The sequence below is a fragment of the Crocuta crocuta genome, unplaced genomic scaffold, assembly GCF_008692635.1.
Source record: "Crocuta crocuta isolate KB4526 unplaced genomic scaffold, BGI_CrCroc_1.0 scaffold121, whole genome shotgun sequence".
In the NCBI taxonomy this organism is placed as follows: Eukaryota; Metazoa; Chordata; class Mammalia; order Carnivora; family Hyaenidae; genus Crocuta; species Crocuta crocuta.
In genome coordinates, this window is record NW_027528608.1 from 3,580,656 (window position 1) to 3,594,710 (window position 14,055).

General features: G+C 43.7%; 1 protein-coding gene across 1 annotated transcript in view; it reads left to right on the forward strand.

Moving 5' to 3' along the window:
• The window catches only part of WDR88 (WD repeat domain 88), a 42,329-nt gene that overhangs the window by 25,876 nt on the left and 2,398 nt on the right, over window positions 1–14,055 (forward strand). Inside the window, exons 7-9 of the mRNA XM_077754682.1 lie at window positions 4,486–4,673; window positions 6,635–6,717; window positions 8,803–8,871. Of these exons, the coding sequence (XP_077610808.1) occupies window positions 4,486–4,673; window positions 6,635–6,717; window positions 8,803–8,871 (340 nt within the window). The remainder of the gene's footprint in view (window positions 1–4,485; window positions 4,674–6,634; window positions 6,718–8,802; window positions 8,872–14,055) is intronic.

Sequence of the window (14,055 nt, forward strand, 5' to 3'; positions counted from 1 at the left end):
GCAAATCCTGGAAAACATTGTGCAGAGCTCCGCCCCCCTCCCTCATAAATGTGAATCTCCAGCGTCTCCTGTGAAATGGGAAGATCTGATAATCCAGGACCTGCGTAGGGGCTAGTCCTCTCCAGCAGCCCCGGAGTCAGGATCCCAGAATGCATATATGCCCCGGCACCCTGCCTGCTCTGCCCAATCAGGAGCCTCGCTGGCCGGGGCGGGGCTGAACCCCATGGCGGGTCCGGCCAGGAGTTAAGAGTGTGCATGTTCAGGGGTGCCTGGGTGGCTCAGTCGGTTAACTGTCCGGCATTGGCTCAGGTCATGATCTCATGGTTCGTGGGTTCGAGTGTGCGCCCGGCTCTGTGCTGACAGCTCAGAGCCTGGAACACACTTCAGATTCCTGTCTCTCTCTGCCCCTCCTCCGCTAGCTCTGTCTCTCAAAAATGAATAAAAACATTAAAGCTTAAAAGAAAAAAAAAAAAAAGAGCATGCAGGTCCATATCCTGTGTGACCTTGGGCCTTAGTGTCCTCACCTGCAGACCGAGTAGAGGTGAGATCTGAGCGAGATAACACCTGCAGGGCCTTAGCGCAGGCCACATGATCAGTGCTCAGCACGTGCTCCGCTACTGAGAGTGACTCTGGTGGAAACCTGCTGGGGGCGCTGTGGGACGCTGCCTTAGCACAGTGCGCGTTGGGGCACAGACAGCAGAGGGGGCCGCAGATCTGGCTTTGGGCAAGTGTCATAGTCCATTCCGTTCTGTTTTCCCCATGCGGGTGGAAAGGGAAAGAAGCAAAATGTTTACTGGTAATTTTTTTAGGTTTCTTTGTTTATTTCAAGAGAAAGGGATGGGGGAGAGAGAGAGAGAGAGAGAGAGAGAGAATAAGGGAGGAGCAGAGAGAGAGAGAGAATCCCAGGCAGGCTCCATGCTGTTAGCGCATAGCCTGATGCGGGACTCGAACCTGCGAATCATGAGATCATGACCAAGAGTCAGATGCTTAACCTACTGAGCCACCCAGGTGCCCCTATATTGGTATTTAAAATTTGTATTTTATTATTTTTTAAGATATTCATTTTTGGGAGTGAGGGAGACTGTGAGCAGGGGAGGGGCAGAGAGAGAGAGAGGGAGACACAGAATATGAAGCAGGCTCCAGGCTCTGAGCTGTCAGCACAGAGCCTGAGGCAGAGCTCGAACTCACAAACTGTGAGCTCATGACCTGAGCCGAAGTTGGACGCTTAACTGACTAAGCCACCCAGGAGCCCCTACTGGTATTCTTGATCAACCCAAACGTATGAGTTTTTTTTGGAAATGTAATTTTTAGCAAGAAAATATAGAGGCAAAGATTCTTGGTGCAGGTGACAGGGCTTCAACCTCTGAAGTTACACAGGACCCCACACCTGATTTAATGCTCTGCTGTCAACGTCCTTAAATTCTTAGCTTTTGAACAAGGGACCTTGTGTGCTTTTATTTCAAAAATATGTTAACTTACTTTTTGAAGATGCAAAACATGGAGCGCGGTACAAAATTAAAAAGGAACAAATGGATAGTGAAAAAAAATCTCTCCTACCTGTCTTGTAGCCATTGAGTTTCCCCAGAATCATCACTTTCCCCTTCCCTTCCTGCCTCTCTTTCTCTCTTGACAGTTTTACTGAGATATAACTCACACATCAGAGAATTCACCCATTTCATGTGAATAGTGGCTTGCGGGCTATCACATGATTAATTTTTAAGTTGTGGTAAGCTATACATAAAGTAAAAATTTCATTTTAACCATTTAAAGTTAATCACTGGCATTCATTACATTTGCAATCTTGTGTAACCATCCCCACTGTCTTTCATTACCTCTTTCATTACCCAGACAGAAACCCCGTGTCCACTAAACCATAATTCCCCACTCGCTCCCACCCCAGCGCCTGGTAACCTCTATTCTGCTTTCTGCTCTGTGAACCTGCCTGTACTGCATGTTCTGTACAAATGCAATCATACTTTGTTTGTCCTTTTGTGTCTAGCTTCTTTCATTTAGCATTCTTTTGTAAAATTCACCCATGTAGCATGTATTAGAACTTCATTCCTTTTTTATGATAGAACAATATTTCATTGTATGTAGAAACCTCGTTTGTTTATCTGTTGTTTATCTGATGCCTGAGTTGCTTCTATCTTTTGGCTGTCGTGAATAGCCATTGGGACCTTGCATTTTAATTATGCACTGGGCCATGCAAATTATATAGCTGGGCTTGCTAGAGGATTTTCAAAATTCATAGTCTCAACCGATTTGGAAGCTTATAAGGAGTAAGTATAAATAAATGATTTTGGGGGGGGGGCTTCAGATGTCAAACATAATTAAGAAAACTCAAGAGAGAAGAACAGTCTATTGTATTTACCCATACTTTTGCTGCCTACCATGTTCTGTTTTTCTTTCTGATGGCCCAAGTTCCCTTCTTTCCCCATTTCCTTTCTGTTTAGAAAAATTCCTTTCAGCTATTCTTTTAGGGTAACAAAAGAATTTGTTGCCTTCTGAGGGCAACAAATATCTTAGTTCTCCTTAATCTGAAAATGTCTTGATTCCTGTTTCAGTCCTAAAGGATACTTTTGCTGGATATAAAAATCGGGGTTGACGGGGGTTTTTTCTTTCAATATTTGAAATCTGTCATGTCACTTTCTTCTGATCTTCATGGTTTCTGGTGAAGAATCCACTGCCATTCAAATTGTTTTTCTCCTATAGGTAAGGTGCCATTTCTCTCTTGCTGCTTTCAAGATTTTTTCTTTGTCTTAAGTTTTCAGAAGTTTAATGATGTATTTATTTAATTTAATTTTTTTAAGTTTATTATTTTGAAGTGGGAGGAGGGGCAGAGAGAGACAGAGAGAGAGAGAGTATTCCAAGCAGGCTCCACAATGTGAAATCATGACCCGAACTGAAATCAAGAGGTGGACACTTAGCTCACTGAGTCACCCAGGTACCCCTTTAATTCAGTATTTTTAAAGTAATCCCTACTCCTAGTTTGGGGCTCGAACTCATGACCGCCAATGTAGGGCTCGAACTCACAATCCCAAGACCAAGATTTGCACTAGAAGTTTAATTATAATGTGTCAGGGTGTAGATTTCTTTGACTTTATCCTACTTGAGTTTCATTTAGCTTTTTGAATCTGAAGGTTTATGTCTTTTGCCAAATTTGGTACAATTTCAGACATGATCTCTTTTTTTAAATGTTTTTCTTTCTTTACTTACATAATTAATTTGTATGTATATATGTATGTTTAAGAGAGAGAGAGTGATCAGGGGAGGGTCAGAGAGAGAGGGAGACACAGAATCCGAAGCAGGCTCCAGGCTCTGAGCTAGCTGTCAGCACAGAGCCTGATGTGAGGCTCGAACCCACAAACCATGAGATCATGACCTGAGCCAAAATCGGATGCTCAACCGACTGAGACACCCAGGTGCCCCAATGCTGGGATGATTCTTAGCCTAACAGTCACAGGGATTTGGAACGTTTTACCCTGGACACCTCGGGAAGTTGACATTTTTGTCTCCTTTGATCTTAGTCTGTGCATTACAAAGAACTGAAACACAGTCCAAAACTCTGAACTGAGCTCTAGAAAACAGTTTTTTCCAACCTTTTTGGATTTTATGACCCAGGCTACTCAGAGATGCTCGTTTATGTTTATAGGTTCTCTCGAAAACTGTTTATAACAGAGGATGAGATTCATGGGGAAATACTTTGAGGATCACAGACAACAGAAATAGCAAAATTCTGACAGATCCCCCACCCTTCTTAAAAAAGACATATAAAAATTGAGAATGGATAAGTCAAAACTTTATTAATTAAATGCACAACATTAAGAGATGCTTTAATGATACTGAAGACAGATGAGGAGAGAGGGAGAGAAAAAAAGAGGGAGTAGTTGGGAAGGAGGAGGTGGTAAATGAGGGGTGGGGGAGGAGGACCAGGGAAAGGAGCCACACCTCTGTGTCTTGGGGAGAAGGGTGGAGAGTGAGCAAGAGAAAGCCACCTGGTAAGTGTGGGCCAGTTCCAAACCTGAAGGGCTGTTCTTCTGTTAACCACCGCTAACAGATTTTCAGTTGCTCTTTTCCTCAAGTCTCAGGTAGCTCTAGTAGTGCTGTCGTTCTCAACCAGGGGCAATTTTCTTCCCCAGTGGACAATTTGCCAACATCAGGAGACATTTTTAATTGTCACAGTTGGGTAGAGGAGGTACTGGAATCTGGTGGGTAGAGCCCAGGGATGCTGCTAGGCATTCTACAATGTGCTTACCACAAAGATTTACCGAGCACAAAATGTCAGCATTGTCATGACTGAGAAATCCTGAAATAGTGTGATACAGAGCAATTAAGATCTGGAGCACGGTAGGCAGTGACGGAAGCAGTGAGGTCCGTTAGGGTCACAGGGGGTCTGCTCCAATGCTCCTCCCCTCCCCTCAGATGCATCCTCAAATCCTCCAGGCATGTCATGCTAATGAGCACACCCTTCCATCTGTGTTTCAGGGCGCATTCCAGTGCGATCTCTAACTGCTGTTTTACCTCCAGTGGCCATTTCCTGTGTACAAGCTCTTGGGATAAAACCCTAAAAATATGGAATGTCCATACGGGGGAGTTTCGAAACTGTGGAGCCTGTGTGACTCTGATGAAAGGCCATGAAGGTTCTGTGAGCTCCTGCCACTTTGCCAGAGACAGTGAGTAATCAACACGTGTCAGAGCACTAGAGCAGGTGTCCTCTGTTCCATGCACAGGGACTTTCCTCAGTATAGAGAGGCAAGTTCCAGTAATGCCAATGGCGAGAGTGGATTTATTCTCAGTGGGAACTAAAAAGCCAAGAGGCACATTCATAGGTACAAGTTTGCAAGTAACAGAGACTCAGCTTAAATGTGGCTTAGCTGCCAAAGATATTTAGTAATGCCCGAGAGTCCAAGAGTAGGCATGGCTGGGTCCAGACACTCAGACAGTGCTGTTAGGGAGCCAATCCTGGAGGAAGAGACATCCTTCTCCTCCTTATTCTCCTCCTCCTCCTCTTCTTCTTCTCCTTCTCCTCCTCCTCCTCCTACTTCTTCAAAGTTTATTTATTTATTTTGAGAGAGAGCATGAGTGAGGGGTGGGAAGAGAGAAGAGACTGAATCTCAAGCAGGCTCCACGCTGTCAGCACAGAGCCTGATTCGGGGCACGATCCCACAATCCCATGAGATCCAGACCTAAGCTGAAACTAAGAGCTGGAGGCTTAACCAACTGAGCCATCCAGGTGCCCCAAAGAGAGATCCTTCTTTCTGATGTACCAGCACAAGTCCCAGGAAAGTCTCTCATTGGCTCCACTTGGGACACACACCCATCTCTACCAATCACTTCAGCAGGGGCCGAGAGGCTCTGATTGGCTAGGTGTAAGTGACTTGCCCCTCCCCCCAGCTACATTTCCTAGTCGGTACCCTCTGACCAGAGGGACTAAGTATGTGAGGGGTGTTTTCCCAAGGGCAATTGGGAAGTTTTTGCCAAAAAAGGGGCATATATGTAAACAGGGGTGAGGACAGGAAGCAGCCTTAGGCCACTAGCCTCAGTGAGGGAAGTGACGGCTCTTGACACTCAGGCACCAAACGTTTGACTCCTCCATTCTTGTGGGGAGTGGAGCTCACTCTATGTTTCAGAGGCACCCAGCCAGCCCAGAAGCAATCAGGGCCTGGCTCGAGAGATGCTGGGGTGCCTTTGAACAACTCTTCCTCTTCACGAGCAGTGTCTGTGGGAGTCAGACCCCGTTAGGAGGTGTCCCACCAGCTTCCGTCCTTGTTTTGGGGGTTCATACTTGCATGCAGTCCATCATCACTATTCACGCATTCCGTACTTGTGAATTAGCACATTGGGTAAAACTTCTTTGTGACTCTAAATCCATACTTGGGGCACTTCTGTGAGGCCGCGTGGATTATGGACATGCACAGACCTGTGAAAAGTGTGAGTTACCTATGCACACATTCCCAGCTGAGGTTGAACAAGACAAGCCTCTACATCCTTACTTCAGGTATCATATTGGAAGGTGTCCGTTTTGTGGTCTCTTTAGCACCCAGTTATTTTGCATTTTGTGGGGTTTTTTTTTTTTGGTGACTTTGCTATTTAAAAAGTTCCCAAGCACAGTGCTGCAGTGCTTGCTGTCCAGTGTACCTAAGTGCAAGAAGGCGGTGACGTGCCTTACAAGGAAAACACATGTATTAGTTAAGCTTGGTTCAGGCATGAGCTGTAGCACTGATGGCCGTGAATTTAATGCTAATGAATAAACAATATGTATCAAATAAAGTGTGTTTAAACAGAAGCAGACATAAAGCAAGGTGATGTATTGAGCAGTTAATGAAATGGCGTGACCATAGGCTCTTAGGAACCTGACCCTGTGTGTTCCCTAGGAGAACTCGTTCACTGTTAACTAATTCAGTGTTTGTGATGGCTTTACAGAACATCATTGCTGTGAGTGCTGAGAATTGACTGTAACTGGTTGGGACACATTGAGCCACACCAAGAAGGGGTTGGAGTGTCCTTAGAGTGAATCATAGTGGCCCTTCACAAATGTCTCCTCAGCCCATTTTGGCCTCACTGAAGGAAGAAGGAGATGGCTGGGGGAGATGACCCCTTCCACCCCGTGAAACTTTATCATTTTGTGTTGTAGCCTCTTTTCTCGTGTCTGGAGGGTTCGACAGGACTGTGGCTATCTGGGATGTGGGAGAAGGCTACCGGAAGCTCTCCTTGAAGGTACCAATGTCAGCATCAAATAGAGGATCATGCTGGGTGCTGGGTGCTGGGGAGACAGCCATGGGTGAGACAGACCACGATGTCCCCACTGGAGGTGACACTACCAACAAACAAATCATTGACAGTGACGAGTGAGACAGAGAAACCACAACGGGGTGATGTGACAGAAATAGACCCCAAGGAGTAGACCACGATGTCCCCACTGGAGGTGACACCACCAACAAACAAATCATTGACAGTGACGAGTGAGACAGAGAAACCATAACAGGGTGATGTGACAGAAATAGACCCCAAGGAGTAATCCACGGTGGGAGGGCTTCTTGGAGAAGGCGGCATACGATCTGAGAACTTGATGGCAAAGGAAGACCGGGTGAATGAGAATCTTGGGGAAGGGCATTCCAGGCAAATGTGACAGCAAATGCTAAAACCCAGAGGTGGAAAAGTTTCTGAGGACTACGGAAATGACTACAGATAGGGCCATAAGGAAGCATACACAGAAAGTAACGGACTCCAAAATGGCGGGACCGGCTGAGTGCTTTTGCCCATAAGTTAGAGGAGACTCAGTGCAAAGTGGCTCTATAATAAGGGCAGGGATTGTCCCACACGGCAAGAATCCAGAGGTTAGGCAGTCCCAGGATCAGCTGCAGAAGTGTCTCTGTGCCAGGTGCCTCCTACCCCAAGATATCTCATCCTCTCTGGTCTTGTGGTCTCATGGTTTCGCTGCGAATGGTTGCATCCATGACTTTTGGACCCTCTGTTCCCTGTGGCCCAAATGTGTCCCCTTGATCACCACAACATTCAGGATACCAGGGCTGGTCTGTCTTTTTTTTTTTTTTTTTTTCAATTTTTTTTTTAATGTTTTATTTATTTCCAGGAGAGAGAGCGTGAGCAGGGGAGGGTCAGAGAGAGAGGGAGTCACAGACTCTGAAACAGGCTCCAGACTCTGAGCTGGCAGTCAGCACAGAGCCCGACACGGGGCTCGAACCCACGAACCGCGAGATCATGACCTAAGCGAAAGTCGGATGCTTAACCGACTAAGCCACCCAGGTGCCCCATGGGCTGGTCTGTCTTGAGTCCTCTTCTCCAAGGGTTTTGGGGGAGGCAAAGGGAGTTTACATCACAGCAAATTAGCACCTTAGAACTGAATGTTCAACATCCGTGTGTCCTGAAGTCCCTTTGTCCCCTTTCTGGTTGTTCTGTTCTCTCTCCTGTATTCTTCCCACCCTTAAGCTCCTGTCCTTTTGTTCTGCACAGGAATTTTATTTCTCTCTTGTTCTCTTTTCTCCAACCATATACACATACATATACCATATACATGTACCATATAGATATACCATATACATAATACATATACATATACCATATACATGTACAATATAGATATACCATATACATATACATAATACATATACATATACCATATACATGTACCATATACATGTACCATATAGATATACCATATACATATACATAACACATGTACCTATGCCATATACCATATACACATATATACACATATACCATATACCACATTGCTTCCCCTTCCACCTCTTTCTGTCAGGGGAAGGCCAAAGAGCGATAGAGATGCTGATGCAGAGCCCTGACGTCATTCAGGGTCTGAACAGGCGACGGTACCTGTCTCCTCTGAGCTCCTTCTTACCTGAGGAAAATGACCCCCGGTTTGCCTGAGCCACTGTGGATAGGTTTGCAGTTACTTGAAGCAAAAGCCCCCTCACTAACAGGACCTCCAATAGGAGTGCTCTTTCCCGGAACAAAGAATGCGAACAAAAACCTGCAAGAGGTGCTCTGGGACCAGCTGGGAATACAGTCGTTTTCCTTCCGTCCTGCTAAACTCCAGAGTACTACTTTAGCAACGCACACACGGTGCAGTAACATACGCGTGCGTCCTCAACCTCAACACTTTCTGCTCCACTCTAAATGTCACCGGTGACATCAGGGAAACACAAGTAGTTGCTCTTAAATGGATGCATCTCTGGGGTCCCGACTTTGTGTTTTCTGTTTTTGTTACGTTCCCCAAGGTTTCTCCTCCAGGTCCTTGTTAACATTCTATTCTTTTTCCTTCAGGGCCATAGTGACTGGGTGACAGACGTTGCCATTAGCAACAACAAGAAATGGGTCCTGTCTGCTTCGAAGGTAAAAATGGCCAACCTCTGAGTAACTTAAACTCTCTCACATTTGTGAGAACTTGTGTTAACAGAAGTGTTGTTGTCCAGCAAAACCCCTGGGCTGGCTCCCTGTGAGGGCCGCCCCTGGCTGGGCCACCCTCATCCGGGAGCTGCTGGGAACGGGGAAAGCAGGTCCTCGCGTCTGCTCCTGCGGGGACTCGCCAGGTATTTCTGTGTCTGCAACCACTGACCTCTGAGCTTGGTTGGAGCAAGGGCCTCCCCAGACCCGTGAGTGATGGAGCCAACAGGGGGCTGAGGCGGGGAAGGCGCCAGCTCGTTGGCAAGGAGCAAAGACCACCCTGAGGTCCCAGGCGGGTCTTCCCTTTCTGCATCACTATGTCCTGGAATCCCCATGCCGAGGGCACATGACAGCTAGCCCAGGGTATCCCCAGGGTCTGTCCTTCAGATGTGAGTACAAGAGAAGTGGGTGTCCCAACTTGCCCCCCTCCCCCATCTTTCTTAGAGCCACGTCGTTCTATAGTCTGGGGGTTTCTAGGTCTATGGGACTGTGGGCAACACTCTGCCTACCGTGAGTAGGCTCTCTTACTAGCAAGCCCGCCAGCCCACGTACCGCCACACCTGACCCAAATACCATAATAATATAATACATCATCCAAGTTCTGTGCCTGCGTGTTCTTACTTTAACCTAAAAATATGAAAAATGATTATGGCAACTATATCTCAGTAAAGCTAGAAAAAATTAAAAGTGCAAACCAAAGTATGAAAAGTGAACGTTTATTTGAAATTATGTCTCATTCTGTGTTTTTCTTTCTCTGTTACATAAATGCTATTATTGAAGCAATAATAATTGGACTACTTAATAGCAGCAATTAGTAGTAATTACTAGTGGGACTAATTAAACAAATCTGTTGAAGAAAAATAAAATGCTTTATAATGTTTGTCTTATAATGCAGCAATTTATTTAGACTTTATAAAAAGTCTTCGTTGGATATTTAAATTTTTTTAAATGTTTGTTTATTTTTGTGAGAGAGACAGAGACAGAGCACAAGTAGGGGAGGGGCAGAGAGGGAGACACAGAATCAGAAGCAAGCTCCAGGCTCTGAGTCGTCACCACAGAGCCTGACGCAGGGGCTTGAACTCATGAACTGCGGTGAGATCATGACCTGAGCCAAAGTCAGGTGCTTAACCAACTGAGCCACCCAGGCACCCCTTAGTTTTATAGACTATATTATTGTGGATGCTTAAGATACATAAATGTAAGACTTAACTTTTTAAAATTTTTATTTCTTTTTTTAAATTTTAAAACAAATAAATAATTTGGAGGGAGAGAGAGAGAGAGAGAGAGAGAGAGAGAGAGAGACAGAGTGCAAATGGGGGAGGGACAGACAGAGAGGGAGACACAGACTCTGAAGCAGGCTCCAGACTCTGAGCTGTCAGCACAGCGCCTGATTCAGGACTCGAACTCACAAACTGCAAGATCCTGACCTGAGCCAAAGTTGGACGCTTAATCGACTGAGTGAGTCACCCAGGTACCCCTCTTTGGTCCATTTTTAATTGGGTTCTTTGTTTTCTTATTGTTAAGTTTTAAGAGTTCTTTGTAGATTTTTAATAATAGTCCTTTATCGGGGAGCCTGGGTGGCTTAGTCAGTTAAGCGTCCGACTTTCGCTTAGGTCATGATCTCGCGGTTCATGGGTTCGAGCCCCGCGTCGGGCTCTGTGCTGACTGCCAGCTCAGAGCCTGGAGCCTGTTTCAGTCTGTGATGCCCTCTCTCTCTGACCCTCCCCTGCTCACGCTGTCTCTCTCTCTCTCCTAGAAATAAATAAAACATTAAAAAAATTAAAAAAAAAATAATAGTCCTTTATCAGATATATCTTTTGCAAATATTATCTCTCAGTCTATAGCTTCTCTTTATATTCTCTTGACAGTGGCTTTTGAAGAGCAGAAAATTTTAATTTTAATGAAGTGGAGTTTATCAATTATTTCTTTCATGGATAGGTCTGTGACATTATAACTGAAAGTCATTGCTAAACCCAAGGTCATCTAGATTTTTTCCTAGAAGTTTTAGAAACGTGCATTTAGGTCTGTGATCCATTTTGAGTTAAGTTTCATAAAGGATGTAGAGTCTGTGCCTAGATTTTTTTTTTTTTTTTTTGCATGCAGTTGTTCAAGTAACATTTGTAGAAAAGAAATTTTTTCCATTGTATTCCCTTTCCTTTTTTGGTAAGCAGCTGATTATATTTAGGTGGGTCCATTTCTGCACTCTCCATTCTGTGCCAATGATCTATCTATTCTTTCACCAATACCACAGTGTCTTGATAACTGTTGCTTTACCATAAGTCTTGAAGTTGGGTGGTGTCAGTCCTCGCTCTTTGTTCCTCAAGAGGACCTTTTGCCTTTCCATAAAAACTTTGGAAATCAGTGTGTCAATATCCACAAAATAACTCGCTGGGATTTTTATTGGGTTGCATTGAATATATACATCAGATTGGGAAGAACTGACATCTTGACAATATTGAATCTTCATAGTCATGAAAGGTCTCATGGTTTTTCTCATATAGATCTTATATATTTTGTTAGAAATATACATAAGGATTTCATTTGGTGTGGGAGGGTGGCTAATGTAAATGGTACTGTGCTTTTAATTCAAAGTTCCAGCTGTTCATTGCTAGTATATAAGAAAGCAGTTGACTTTTGTATATTAACATTGTATCCTGCAACTCTGTTTTGAGCACTTCTTAATTCCAAGAACTCTTTTGTTGATTCTTTTGTATCTTCTACATAGACCATCATATCATCTATGAACAAAAGCAGTTTTATTGCTTCTTTCCCAGTCTGTATACCTTTTATTTCCTTTTTTGTCTCATTGTGTTAGCTAGGACCATGAATCTATTTTTGTTTTACTGTTTATTTATTCTATTATTGTTTCTAATGTTGCTATCATGGACCTTTCGTTTAAATGTACAATTGTACAATATATGGCCTTTTGTGACTGGTTTGTTTCCCTTAGCATAATGTTCTCAAGATTTATTCATGTGGTAACATGTAGAAGTACGTATTTAATTTCTTTTTACTGCTGAATCATATTCCATTATATGGATATATCACATTTTATTCCATCAGTTGATGGGAATGGTTCTTTTTGCCTTTTGGCTATTGTAAATAATACTGCTATGAGTGTCCATGAACAAGTTTCTGTGGGAACACTTGTGTTGTATTCTTTCTGGTGTAAACCCCGAAGAGGAGCCTCTGGGTCACAATGGTAGCTCTGTATGTTTAAGCCCTTCAACAACTGCCAGACCACTTTCCAAAGTGCTGAACCCTCTTATTTTCCCACCAGAAGTGCAGGAGGCTTCCAATTTCTCCACAGCCTCCTCAGTCTTGCTATCATCTTTCTTTTGACTGTGGTCATCCTAATGGTTGTGAAGTGGTGTCTTGTAGTCTTAACTTGCATCTCCCTAATAGCTAATGACGTTGAGCATCTTTTCATGTGCTTATTGGCCATTCATAGATCTTTGCTTCTTTGATGTGTGTTCTTCAAAGCACAAATTTTTAATTTTGATCAAGTCCAGTTTTTCTATTTTTAAAAAAATTTTGTTGCCTGTACTTTTGGTGTCAGATCTAAGAAACCGTTGTCTTATCTTCAGTCACCACTATTTACCCCTATGTTTTCTCCTAAGAGTTTCATTGTTTTAGATCTTGACACCCTGGCCAAAAGTCCACTGACCATAAATGTGAGGTTTTATTTAGTTTCTCAATTCTACCACACTACCTTTAAAAAAAATTGTTTTTAAATGTTTATTCGTTTTTGAGAGACAAAGACAGAGATGGAGCAGGGAAGGAGCAGAGAGAGAGACAGAATTTGAAGCGAGCTCCAGGCTCCAAGCTGATAGCACAGAGCCTGACATGGGGCTCGAACTCACAGACTGTGAGCTCATGACCTGAGCCAAAGTTCGACACTTAACCAACTGAGCCACCCCGGTGCCCCTATCTTTTTCTGATCTATGAACATGAGATATCTTTCTATTTATTTACATCTTTAGTTTGTTTCAACAATATTTTTTAGTTTTTGGTCTATAAGGTTTGTTAAAATTATTTGTAGAAATTTCCTTCTTTTGGATGTGATTCTAAATGGAATTGTTTATTTAGTTGCACTTTCAGAGTGTCCATTGCAAGTGTATAAAAGTACAATAGGTTTTTGTGTATTGATTTTGTATCCAGCAACCCTACTGAACTTATTTGTTAGCTCTAATAGTTTTTTGGTTGATTCTTTAAGGTTTCCTATATACAAGGTTATGTAATCTTCAAATAGAGATAGTTTTACTTCTTTTCCAGTGTGGATGCCTAACATTTCATTTTCCTTCACATTGGTGTCTTTTTGGGATATGAAAAAAACTGTTTAGAACTTGCCCACCTCATTCCAGGCTTGTGAGACTCTGTGTCCACATGTACTTCCACATTCTCTTCCCCATACCCAATAGCAAATTCTTTCCCTCATATCCTGCAGAGGGGTTTGTTCTGGTTATTTACCACCTTGCTCCTGCCCCCAATCTAGTTTTATGTGTCTGCCCAGCCGTCATTAAACACAGGTGTTTAGCTTCCTCTTCTGACGATGTCTGCGTCACGTTGGCACTGGTCTTGTAATTATGCTCGCTTTCATGATCTGAGCTCTTAGAAAACTGATCATAATACTCATGATGTGAAAAAATTTTATTAGCAATATCTTGAAACAGCACAACAGTTGTGCCGGTAAAACCAAAGGCAGACGGTTAACACTCACCCTTATGAAGCAGTTAAGTTGTATACTTAAATCACATCGCATGGAGTGAATCACAGTCATGGGTGACCCATTACCAGGAACTTAACGTGAACTGCGCATCACGGACGACTGACAGCAACTATGGAAGATGGATAATCTGTGGGTGTATATCCATTTGGCATTAAAAATAGTTTTGTTTTCAGCTCTTATTTTGGGGACCACTGTATGGGTTTTGTCCTTTCCCCTCAAACTTCCACATCCATTGCTGAAAAGTGAGACTTCTTGCCCCCTGGAATGGGTTTGCTGGGATGTGGGACTTGTGGTTGTAGAGGTGGGATGGTCCTAGAGAAACCAGGACAGTTGGTGACCCTACTTGTGCTCCTCTGCAGGGTCAGATTCTTTACCTGAATGCAACGTGCCTTCCTGGGGACTCC